We start from the raw sequence: 11,970 nt of genomic DNA, 5'->3' as shown, positions 1-11,970 counted from the left end.
ATCTACCTATGTCAAGAAACCATCAAACCAACCAATCATCAGAGACAAATTTGACATCTTTAGGCTGCCTATACGGGATCATGTTAACGGGTGGTGGGGGAATATTTGGACTACAACCAAACTGTCAAATCATTCTTTTCGGGTGCTACCACTAAACCACATCATAACATATTAGGGAGACTCTTCCATTTCTTGCTAACTGTGCCTCAATCATCTTCCAATCAACAATATTATCATACCGAGCATATGGCCTCCGCATGATATCATCCCCTGTAACTCCATCAAAATCGCCCTTATAAAATTCTAGGTTATGATGAGGACCCGACTTCCGCCTCTTTCTCTTGGTATCCTCTCTCTGACAGTACATCTAACCCTCAGCAATAGGATAATCATCTAGTCCAGGAGCCCGTTGTGGCATACTAATGTAGGGAAATCTCTCATAAAACTATATCTTTAATAACCACACACAAGCAGCAATATGCTTATTAGTCTTCTTCGCGATAAACTCCAAACCTCTATACAAGCCATCATAGCTGCACCCCAAACATAGTTACTTATCTCCTTGATGTTAGCCATAGACTCAATATATCGAACATGAACATAAGCCCTCTTTTTATGTGAAAAAAGTATTACCCCAATCATAAATAGCATGTATGTGTACGTACAACAGTCGTGCACATATCTCCTTTCACCTGCTTATGTCTACCATTTCTCTCAACCAACCATCAGCCTCTGACAAAGGCTCAAACTAGTTTTGAACAAAGTGTTCAACCGTTTTTCAATCAGGCCACACGTCAAAGCCTCCTCATAAACCAGCAATCCTAGAATGTAACCAACATACTCTAAAGTAACAGGCGTCTCTCCTTTCCTCATAAAGAAGGTGTTCGTTTCAGGTCTCCACCTCTTAACCAAACCTGATATCCTCTTTGTATCATTCTACAACACAACGAAAGGGTTGACAAATATCCCAAACCCCCAACTATATGTAACAACTCCCGCTACAGTCTTCTAAGCTTCCAATCTCGCATATTCACATTACCACAAAAGCACTCTAACTCATTTTCCCCTCTGCATCCCACGCATCCCACGCATCCTCGCTAATCTGATATCAGTTATCCCAAATAATATTTGTATTCCAAGGACTCGATAACATAAGACTAAAATTATCGAAATTATCCATCATGTGATTTATAATCGAAATTCTGAATTTTCAATATCGGACATTCTGAATTCTTAATTATACAGTACGTATACAAACACAACAATTATGCATTTTCATAGTTATACATTACGTACAGGAGCACAAAAATTATTAATAATTAACCCTGAATTTTAAACATAAGAACACTTCCCGCCCTATTTCTCGACCACAAACGATATATACAAGCACAAACACTCAATTTAAATCGAGTACAAACATTATTTACCCCCACAAAAAATCGATTACAACATTAAACTAACCCTAAATTATTACATACATTATACACACACATAAATACATACAAATTTACACATAAATACACATGTGAGGTGTTCTTACCTCGCAAACATCAAGAAATCGGAATGAGAAAGCTTTCTTTCGATGATTCGAAGGTAACATATAAAATAATTCTCGCCCTATTTCTCGACCACAAACGATACGTACAAGCACAAATACTCAATTTAAATCGAGTACAAACACTAATTGTCCGCACAAACAATCGATTACAACACTAAACCAACCCTAAATCATTACATACATACGAATTTACACATAAGTACACATGTGAGGTGTTTACCTCGCAAACGTCAAGAAATTGGAATGAGTAAGAGCTTATTTTTTTTAATTTTCATTCAATTTTTTTTAAAAAAAATAATTAACGGAGATATGCAGTCAAAACACCTGAAAATACGCGTAAAAGTCAAACATAACCACTAATTTAAGAGGAGGGAGTAATAAAAAACGGTTTGTCTAGTGTGTGCCCATGGGCACATGCTAAGAAAGTGTGATATATGAGTTATAAAAATTTGATTGGTGGAGATTTTTGTGCATGCAGGGGGTGCATCATTATTAATGAGCTCTCCACAAATCAAATCTATAATATCTATAATATATTATAATAGACGAAACATTAAAAGTTTGGTAGTCGGTCAGTCGATACTTGGTAAAATTACTTAATTACCCTTATTTAATTATTTCAATTTGAATTATTGGGTCGATCAATTCTAATTGTAATTGATATTGAAATCAACTTCCTCTATTGTTTTACCAATTTCAACTCTATTTTATATCGAACTCTATATCATTATAATTTATATTAAAATTCAACTTCTTCTACCAATTTATATTTTAATTCATATCGAATTCTATATTATTCTAATTTGTTACTTCAGGCTAAATTAATAATCAAACTAAATATAATTATTGAGATTTAGTGGATATGTCATGTGAATCGGACTAAGATAAAATAATAATACTATCAGTCATTCTAAAAAATTATACAAATGAACTTGGATAAACAAAATAATATATTTTATTTATCCAGGATAAAAAAATCATTATACAATTGAATCAGACTAACACAAAACTAAAATAAAAATACAATTCGACCAACAAAAATAAAATAATATATGCTAATTTTTCAGTCTAAAACAAAATTATCTTATCGATCCACACTTAAAAAAATAAAATTAAACTAAAAGTAATTAGTTTGATTTGGTCGGTGTATTGGGCATCGGGATAAAATAAAATAATATAAACCAGTGATCCGAGATAAATCAAATTAATATTAGATTAAGTATAATTCGTATCCTATTGATGTCAACTAAAAATCAAATTTTAATTACAACATAATTATTATTTTTTGAAAAATACAAATAGAATTATCAATAAAACTATATTATTCAATCAATAATATTGTCTTTTTTAATATCTTTTATAGAATTACTGTTAATCAATTAAGTAATAAACATGCTAAAATAATATTTTTTAAGGTCCCAACATAATGAAGATATTATATTTTTACTCTCAATAAAATAATAATTTCACTATAATAACATTTCCCTCATTACCAATGTTATCACTTTAAATACGTTTAAATATTCTAAAAAGTTATGAACATATACGTTTACTAATATAATTATTATGAAGTCATATCATTTAAAGTTTTTAAACGAACAAAATTAAAAATTGAATTCAACCTTTTTATAAAATTATATAATATTAAAAAATATATATGACGATCGTGCATCGCACGGGTTTTAAACTAGTTTTTATAACTCATATATCACACTTTCTTACCATATATTCACAGCGCCCACTAGAAAAATTCATAAAAAAAAGTAAAAACCCGAAGCCGACAAAACAGGAAATGGCAGTTCTGTAAATAACACAGTGTCTAGGGGCATATCCACACGCCCCAGAAATATTTAAATAGCAAGATGAAAACGACTCAGAGAAACCCCGCAGCATAAAAAACCCATTTCCCCGACTCATTCTCAATCTCTCTCCTTCTCTCTCTAAAAGGGTCTTTCTCGCCATCCTTTTCATCGATCGCGTTTCTCATAATTTCAATTCACCTCTCTATCTATACATACAAATACACTGTAAGTATATCCTAGCTCGATTCTCAATTTTTTATTTCTTTCGTTGTTTTAATCATTTATTCGATCTGTTTTTTATTTTATTTAATTTTACTCGTTTGATTTGATTTTGAATTTTTTAGTTGTGTGCGCTTGATTCTGATTTGCCTGATGTGATTGTATTTTTGTGTGTTAATTAGATGATTAGAGTAGTTTGGTGCGCTATTTGATGTGTTTTCTTTTGTGTTGAATGTGAAAAGGTTGATTTTTCGATAGATAGATAGGTTCTAGTAAATTTTTTTCCTGCATACTTTTTTTTAGTGTAGGATTCGGTTTCAAGTTTGCGGATATGTGAATTTATGTTTTCGTTAAGGATTCTGTAATGTTATAAAAATTTGAATCAAATTATGCTTGTAGAGTAGAACATGATTTTACTTGAATATATAATGTTTTTAGTTTATTCTGTGTCTTATAAGATGTCGAGCTAGTTTTCTAGTATATCTGATTATGAAATTGTTTTGCAATTCTGCAAATGTTCATGTATAGGCAATCATGAGCAACGAGGGAGAAAAGACTTGTCCTCTCTGTGCTGAAGAGATGGATTTGACTGATCAGCAGTTGAAGCCGTGCAAGTGTGGTTATGAGGTCTGAAATCTTCTTAAACTGTCCTTGTTCTAAAGCTCTTTGATACTTTTTTTCTGCTTCTTAAATGGTTGAATTGGTATTTGCAGCAAAATAATTTGTACTTGGTCCTATTATCTTCTGGTAGGATAACTTGAGATTTGATGCTGTATACTTATGAAGAGTCATTGTAATGTACTATCTTAGTGTCAGATATTATGACTGATGTTATCGTCATGTTACACGGGATATGAATATTTTTTACTTTCGGAGACCTTGCTAGTACTATAATATAATGGGATTATTATTTAACAACTTGTCAAATCCCATTTAAGAAGCTGAATTGTGATACAGCTCCATAGGTCATTTTTTTATAACGAGTATCTTAGGGTAACATTTATTGTTGAAGCACTGAAGTTATAAAATGAATGAAGCGTCTAGTAGAAGTAACTGCAAGTGAAAAGTGCAATCGTTGGATATGATGCAGTTAGCTAATTTGCATATATTCGATATGTATTGTAAGTGAAATTTAAACACTTTGGTGTGATTTTTTATGAAATTTGACTCCCAAACCCGATAGCATGTTTTTTCTTTTGCAGATTTGTGTTTGGTGCTGGCATCACATAATAAATATGGCTGAGAAGGACAACGTAGAAGGAAGGTGTCCAGCATGTCGCACCCCTTATAACAAGGAAAAAATTGTTGAAAAGACAGCTGAATGTGAAAGGTTCTTATATATGCAGAGTTCTGGTCGACACGCAATAATGTCTGCAGGATATTTTATGACATAGTTTTCATAACGTCACACAATTTTTCTCAATGATAGGTTGCTGTCTGAGTTAAATGTGGACAAGAAAGTGAAGTCAAAATCGAAAAGTAAAGCACCTGATGGTAAAAAGAACCTAAGTAGTGTGCGAGTGATTCAGCGAAATCTTGTCTACATTATGGGGTTACCTCTTACTTTAGCAGATGAAGATGTGTGTATATCTCCTACTGTTATCCTTGCTCTATCTTTTTTTCTGTACTTTTCTGTTTTTTTATCACATGTATATATGTTGTTTTAATGCAGCTCCTACAAGGAACAGAATATTTTGCTCAATATGGAAAGGTGCTTAAGGTGTCCATCTCTCGTACAGGCGCTGGAACCATTCAACAATTTCCAAATAGTACTTGTAGTGTGTAAGCTTTTGTGTTCCTTCTGCTACTTAATTTCACTTGTAAGATTGCAAAATATAACTAGCACAACAGATTATGCAATCTTGTTTTATATAGTTTTCTATCTAATAGTTCACCTGAATATCATATCTTATATCTTGTCCTTGTAAAATTTAGAAGCTGAGGAGCAGATTCCTAATTAGTTCATGCAATATATGTCATAGGTTTGTGCAGTTAGGTTTTTATAAATGTATAAATTTAACCAAGTTCATCAGAAATCACAATGGATATTTTTAACAACTTTTGGATTATTAACCTTTTTTTCTTCCAGATATATTACTTACTCGAAGGAGGAGGAAGCAGTTCGTTGCATTCAGTCAGTGCATGGTTACACATTGGAGGGCAGACCATTAAGGTCTGAACCTGTTGACTTTAGTGGATGCTGAAGTGTTTCTTATCTATTTGCTTATTTACTATTCCTACGTTGCAGGGCCTGCTTTGGAACCACAAAATATTGCCATTCATGGCTTAGGAGTGTGGTATGATTCTTAATTCACTTAATATTATGGATTTAAACATTTTGAGTTTGTGATTGTGCTATTCTGATAATTAAACTTTGGTCCAGCCATGCATCAATCCTGATTGTCTATACTTGCATGAAATTGGTACACAAGAAGATAGTTTCATTAAAGATGAAATAATATCAGCATACACAAGGTATCGTATGTTTGTCAGGTGCATTCAGTAATTGTTTTATCAATCATTTGTTTTGGAGGAAATTGATCTCCAATTAGCAAATATGCAAATTTAATTCCTTTTCTGAAGAAAAATCTACTTGTAGCACTAAATTACTGTCCGAACTTTAGCCATCATATGTGAGCAAACTAGAAATTCAGCATTTAGCATAATCTTGAGGGGGCGAAATAACTTTGGTAAATTGTTTTTGTCATCGCAAGAATAAGATCCTTCATTATTCAAATATTTTTTGCTGCTAATGCATTCTAGTATTTCACGTGTTTATGTTTGTTGAATTGAAAACTGGAGATATGGTTGCCAACTTACAAATGCTTGAAATTTGTATATATCAGTTATGCTTATCTGCAGTGGAAGGATGGGAACCCCGTGTTTAGAAATTTATGCTGATGTCTGAGTAATTTTTTGCTCATTTCATAATGTAGGTGCTACTTACACACTACAACTGTTGAATGGTAATATTTAACAAACAAAGTAGTGGTACGTACACAATTTGACTGTTGAATTGTAACTTCTAATGCCAAAGTTATTAGGAATAACTAAAGTACTAATTCCGCTACTTGACTTGAAAATTGCTTATTACTTTAAAAAGGCAGCTTGCTTATATTTCAAATAACTAGTGTAATTTAAAGGTCTTTTTTGTGGTTTTTTACCATATTATGCTTGCTAATTTTAACATATTTAAGGTGTGGTCTATAAAGTAGGTTGCTTGATCATATGTTGATTCATTCAACTGTCTGATTTCTGTCTAATTAACTTGCATAGTTATTTTGAAGGAATAGAGTTCAACAGAGTATGGGTGCTACAATTGATATGCAACGTCGTTCAGGAAATGTATTACCACCGCCGACAGACGAGTTCTGCCATAACTCTTCTTTAGGAGTACACCATAATAAAAGCTCAACAGATGTATGTTTTTCTGTTTATTCTTTTTGTCTCTGGGTGTTCATTTTTTCAACAAAATTTTAGATAGCTCAATTTAGGGTATACTTCACTGTTGGTGTACAATTAAACTAGAAAATACCATTCCAGGGGATTGTGATTTACATAAGTAATTCTTTAAATAATGCAGTTAGTAATCAAGGTTTGACTCTATTAGCAACCAACCACGATATGTAGGCTGTTACCATGACACGTCTTTTTTGAATTTGCCCTGGTGCAGAACCTTGACATTTCTTCTGGAAATATTTTGGAATCATCTGTCTGGCAAACGCCAGCAAGTAGTGTACGGGGCTCTCCACCATATAGTCACTCTAGTAAATCTGTTGGTCTTCCTGCAGCAGCATCCTGGTACTGATTTGACTGTTTAGCCTCTTTTTTTCCATATTCACATTAGATTCCTTTCAAGAAATTTGAATGCTTCTCAGGGGAGCGCGTGCCTCAAATAGTCAACCGCCACCAACAAGCATGGCAAGCTCAAACGGACCTTCTAAGCAGAAATCTGATACATGTGGAATTTCAGTTGCATTTTCAACTGCAGTAGTGAGCCCAGCCAAGGTCTCTATAATGCATAGTGATTCTGGAAAGAAACTTAATGGAGAAATTTGGTCTTCCGTACAGAGAAATAAAACTGGTCCAGTAGCATCCGTTGAAATACTGAATGCAGATAAGCAACAAAAGCCATCTAATGCTTATGCCAAGATTGAACATACTGATAAACTAGTAACAAGTAGCCAGATATCTGCGCCATTGCCAAAGTTAGATGGATCCATGAAAATGCGAGATAACACGGGGCAATCTTGTGCTATCAATTCAGTAAGAGATTCACATGATCTTGTAGAGAGTAAAATTCAGGAATTATGTTCTGATATGCTGTCACCAAATATGATTACTCAAGGGCCACAGCACGGAGACGCACAATACAAAGACCTCTCGTCATCACGTACTGCAGCAAAGGATGCAGCCTCCAGTAAGGACCCTGTTGCACCAAGTGATCAGTCTGAATTAAAGTTAGAGTCTCGATTGCAAGTAGCAGAGAGTGATACTTGTACAGTCAAGGATGATATACTATCTTTTGATATTCAAAGACGTGGGGATCCGGAAGTTACTAGTCGCACAGATAACCTGCATAATATAGGTCAATTATCAGATAGTTCAAGGGTCTTATATTCTCAAGAGGCTTTCCATTTATCCAACCTGAACTTTGATTCTAATAATGTAGATAAGAAACCGAGCAAGTTCACTGTTCCACAAGCATATAATGTCCCAGTCATTTCGAGTGGTTATGCAGGGAACCTAACTAGAAGTTATACTGATTTGGATACCAATGTTAATAATTATTCCTCTCTGCTACCAACTGAATTAAAAGTAATGCATGATGGAAGACGTAGTGGTGAGTTAGTAAACCATGATAGTAGTTCAGGAAATGAAATGGGAGAGAGCAATATCATATCTAATATCTTGTCAATGGACTTCGATTCATGGGATAAATCCTTAGCTTCACCACAGAATTTAGCTAAATTACTTGGTGAAACTGATAAACAGCTGGGTTCTCTTGGCGCATCAAATTCTAAGAAAGTACAAAACAGCAATCAGTCTAGGTTTTCTTTTGCAAGAGAGGAGCATCAAGCATCCAACTCTGAACCATCTTTTACTGGATTTGAGAAAACTTTGAGGAATCACTCTTTCACAAATGGTTTTAAGGACAATGGAAACTATTATGATGGTGGCACTAGCAATGGTTATTCTACTTCGAGTGGCCAGCAACCTGGTAATTTTGGAAGCATCCATTCTTATAATTCACCTAACAGGTTTTCTGGTGAGTTAACAGGCTTTTTTTAAAATTATTAACAGGATTTTATTTAAATAGTGTATTTGATATTTGTTTCATATTTTTTGAGCAAGTCTTTCGCCTTCTATAGATTTTTATAGGGAATAAATTCTTTATTTATTGTTAAATATGCTCATCATTTGTCTTAGATTTTTGTTTACTTTTCCTTTGTTATTCTGACCACCTAGATTTATGCGCATTCATTTTAATTTTTAAATTTGGGCGATTTACTCCTTGGCTAGTTGCATATTATACTCAGTTTCATGAAAACTGACAAGGGTTCGGTGCTTATGGCTGAAAACAAGCTAAGCATTGTTCTTGTCTCTGCTTTAAGGAATGTTTTGACACTGTCAATAGTGTGATAAATTCGGCTTAGTATCTTTACAATTTTTTGTTACAGTGAAACTTGTATGTTTAAGTGCTTTTGTTAGTGAATCCTCTCTTCCTCTCTTTAAACTTAAATAAGCTTGTTGCCTTTCTGAGATAAAATATATTATTTTGATGTTAAAACAGTTTCCAGAGCACCTGTAACAGCTCCCCCCGGATTTTCCGGGCCTACTAGAGCTCCACCTCCAGGCTTTACCTCTTTCGAGAGGATGGAACAGACGTTTGACATAAACTCTGGTTTGTATATTACATTTTACATTAATGAGTTTGTTTTAAGCGCTTGTTGGAACTCACTCAATATTTCCTTCTCTTTTGTAGGGAATCATGTACTTAACAACTCATCTTTCTCGAGAAATCCTATTCAGTCACCATCTACTTTTAATGATTCCATCAATGCAGAAATTGAGTTTATCGATCCTGCAATTATGGCAGTAGGTAAAGGCAGACTTCCTGGTGGGCTTAATAGCCCTGGTGTAGACACGAGGTCAACTTATCCTACTCAGATGAGTAATTATGAGAATGAGGCAAGATTGCAGTTATTAATGCAAAGATCTCTCTCACAACAGCAGAACCCCAGATATGTCGAAATGGAGGACAGTTTTTCTTCTCATCCAGATAATTATGGATGGCCTCCAAGGATGTTGGAGCAAGCATTAGCCAACAATGGGTCCCAGTACTCACCATTTGGTCTTCCACAGTCCAGAAATCAACTTGTGTCGAGCGGCAACTGGGATGGTTGGAATGAGGTTCAAAGTAGAAATGGCTTAGCTGCAGCAGAGTTCCTTAGATCTGAAAGATTAGGAGTAAATAAGTACTTTACTGGTTACCAGGATTCGAAGTACCGGATTTCAAGTTCTGGGGATTTATATAATCAACAATATGGGATTTGAACTTGATCTAGTGGACTAATGCCTTTGTTAAAAACTGAAATAGAATGAGTATATCCAACATGTCTTGACAGCTCTGAACTGATAATATGTGGCTGGCTCTTGACTGGTTTTACTGCTTAACTTCTATATGGTGGACTGAACATTCTGATAACCACCTCCTCCAAAACCAGCAGGTAAAGAAGAGCTTATGTTGTTACCATTAGTTATAATTCATTTGGTTATAAGGATAAAATATGTGCTAGTTGGTAATGAATCCTAATTATTTCATTCCATCCTCTTTTCTGTTCATCTAAATTTAAACTGGAACTCAATCCCGCAAAGTGGGGATGACTGGCTTATTTCTAGCTCATTTGGTTTAATATATTTTAAAAATTTGAATTCTTACGTCCCCCCTTTCCTTCCATCCTTTTTTACTGTGATCTAATTTCCATTCCATTCCGATTCCGTTTCTTTTGGTGGCGATACTTGGGAAGCTTTTTCTGGGGTACACTAGGTCCAATTATGTTATGTTTGACCATGGTTTTGTACGCAAAGTAATAAAATTGGGGAACTATTCTACACAGAATGGGTCCCAGAAATAATTGCAGAAAACTTATCTTTTTAAATATTTGGTGCATCTTCCTTGTTTTATAGGATCAACTTCCAGTTAGAACCACCTTAAATTAGATATTCTGCAGAACATAATACTTTCATTTTTATATAACACATTAAACTCGCCTCTTATTTTTTGCATAATTGTTCTCATACTTATTGTAAGAGTTAAGGATAAATTGTGTTATGTAGAAAAACAATTTATTCTTTACAAGTACTATCTCATTTGTAGAAAAAACATTGTGGATTGTTGAAGTACATTATATTCAGTAATCCACAAAATATGTTTTATATTTTGAACAGAACTGAACACATGGTGTACTGCAGCAGAACGAGTATATATAGTTTGTTGATTAAACAATCATCCAAGGCTGATAGTTTTAATCCAGAATAAAGTTTTTTGTTCTTAATTTGAAGCTGACCGTATATATTATCATCATGCAGGAACTAAGCCTTTCAAGTCTTTATTTGAAGCTGCATCACACAGAAAGGTACAAGATTATATTGATTATAGTTTATTACGCTAGCAGAGCACAAGATCGAAACTGTGAATCAGGAAGAAATCTTAGGAAATAACCTGTAGAGTATTATGTGTCATGGTGCTGGAAGTGGCCCTGATTTTGTTGCCTCAACTGACAATTTGTAATATGTTTTGAGCAAATACGTTGTCTTCTGGAAGCAGGCTCTAGTTTGTTTACGTTTTTTGCAAAAACAGACAATATGTTTCACTAGAGTCAAATATTGTGCGACTTGAGCATTCTATCATATATGTTGTGAGTTTTAATTGTTCCCTTGTATAGTTTCAGTGCTTTTATTTTGGTATATTGTCGTTATAGGAAGGAGTTATATGTACATTGTGGTGATAGTGGTATTAGACTTGGACAACTTTCTAGGTTCCTAAAGCAAGGGTCTCATCGGTCTAGCAAATTGGTTTCAGGTTTTTACGAGTGTGATTAGTAGTTCCCTATGTCAATGTTAGTTATGTTATGCAGGCATATGCATAGAAAACTATGGAGTATATCAATTATATTAGAGAACCTGGAACTTTCTTGTTGATTTGTTTTACATGCATATGCACAGAAAATTATCGACTCTTAATTACACCCTCTCTTGCCATAATTTCTCGTCTCAATTTAACTTTTCATAGTCAAATTAACTTGAGTTTGTGTTAATATAAAGCATATAGGTCAGATATTCAGTTTATACAGCTGTATATTAGCTGGATACAGGTGTCAAGTTAGT

General features: G+C 34.0%; 1 protein-coding gene across 2 annotated transcripts; it reads left to right on the top strand.

The window, feature by feature from the left end:
• Positions 1 to 3,442: 3,442 nt before the first annotated feature.
• On the top strand, positions 3,443 to 11,525 carry LOC141707329 (uncharacterized). Of its 2 annotated transcripts, none has more exons than XM_074510425.1 (14): positions 3,443 to 3,585; positions 4,108 to 4,206; positions 4,782 to 4,909; positions 5,009 to 5,159; positions 5,252 to 5,361; positions 5,669 to 5,752; positions 5,828 to 5,876; positions 5,963 to 6,054; positions 6,873 to 6,999; positions 7,253 to 7,380; positions 7,458 to 8,848; positions 9,374 to 9,484; positions 9,566 to 10,310; positions 11,173 to 11,525. In XM_074510425.1, exons 2-13 carry the CDS (start codon positions 4,114 to 4,116, stop codon positions 10,135 to 10,137), a joined length of 3,036 nt encoding a protein of 1,011 aa, XP_074366526.1. In that variant the 5' UTR covers positions 3,443 to 3,585; positions 4,108 to 4,113; the 3' UTR covers positions 10,138 to 10,310; positions 11,173 to 11,525. The 2 variants fall into 2 exon arrangements, with proteins under 2 accessions (XP_074366526.1, XP_074366525.1); XM_074510424.1 differs by having other exon boundaries at positions 6,867 to 6,999.
• The last annotated feature ends 445 nt before the right edge of the window (positions 11,526 to 11,970 follow it).

This window comes from Apium graveolens, chromosome 2, assembly GCF_009905375.1.
Source record: "Apium graveolens cultivar Ventura chromosome 2, ASM990537v1, whole genome shotgun sequence".
NCBI classification, from domain to species: Eukaryota; Viridiplantae; Streptophyta; class Magnoliopsida; order Apiales; family Apiaceae; genus Apium; species Apium graveolens.
This window is presented reverse-complemented; position numbering and strand designations above follow the sequence as displayed.

Bases quoted from the DNA above. Each gene is read 5' to 3' on its own strand.
- LOC141707329 (XM_074510424.1), top strand. From the start codon at position 4,114: ATGAGCAACGAGGGAGAAAAGACTTGTCCTCTCTGTGCTGAAGAGATG. The intron at 7,000-7,252 runs GTATGTTTTTCT...GCCCTGGTGCAG, and splicing joins ATAATAAAAGCTCAACAGAT to AACCTTGACATTTCTTCTGG. The intron at 8,849-9,373 runs GTGAGTTAACAG...ATGTTAAAACAG, and splicing joins TTCACCTAACAGGTTTTCTG to TTTCCAGAGCACCTGTAACA.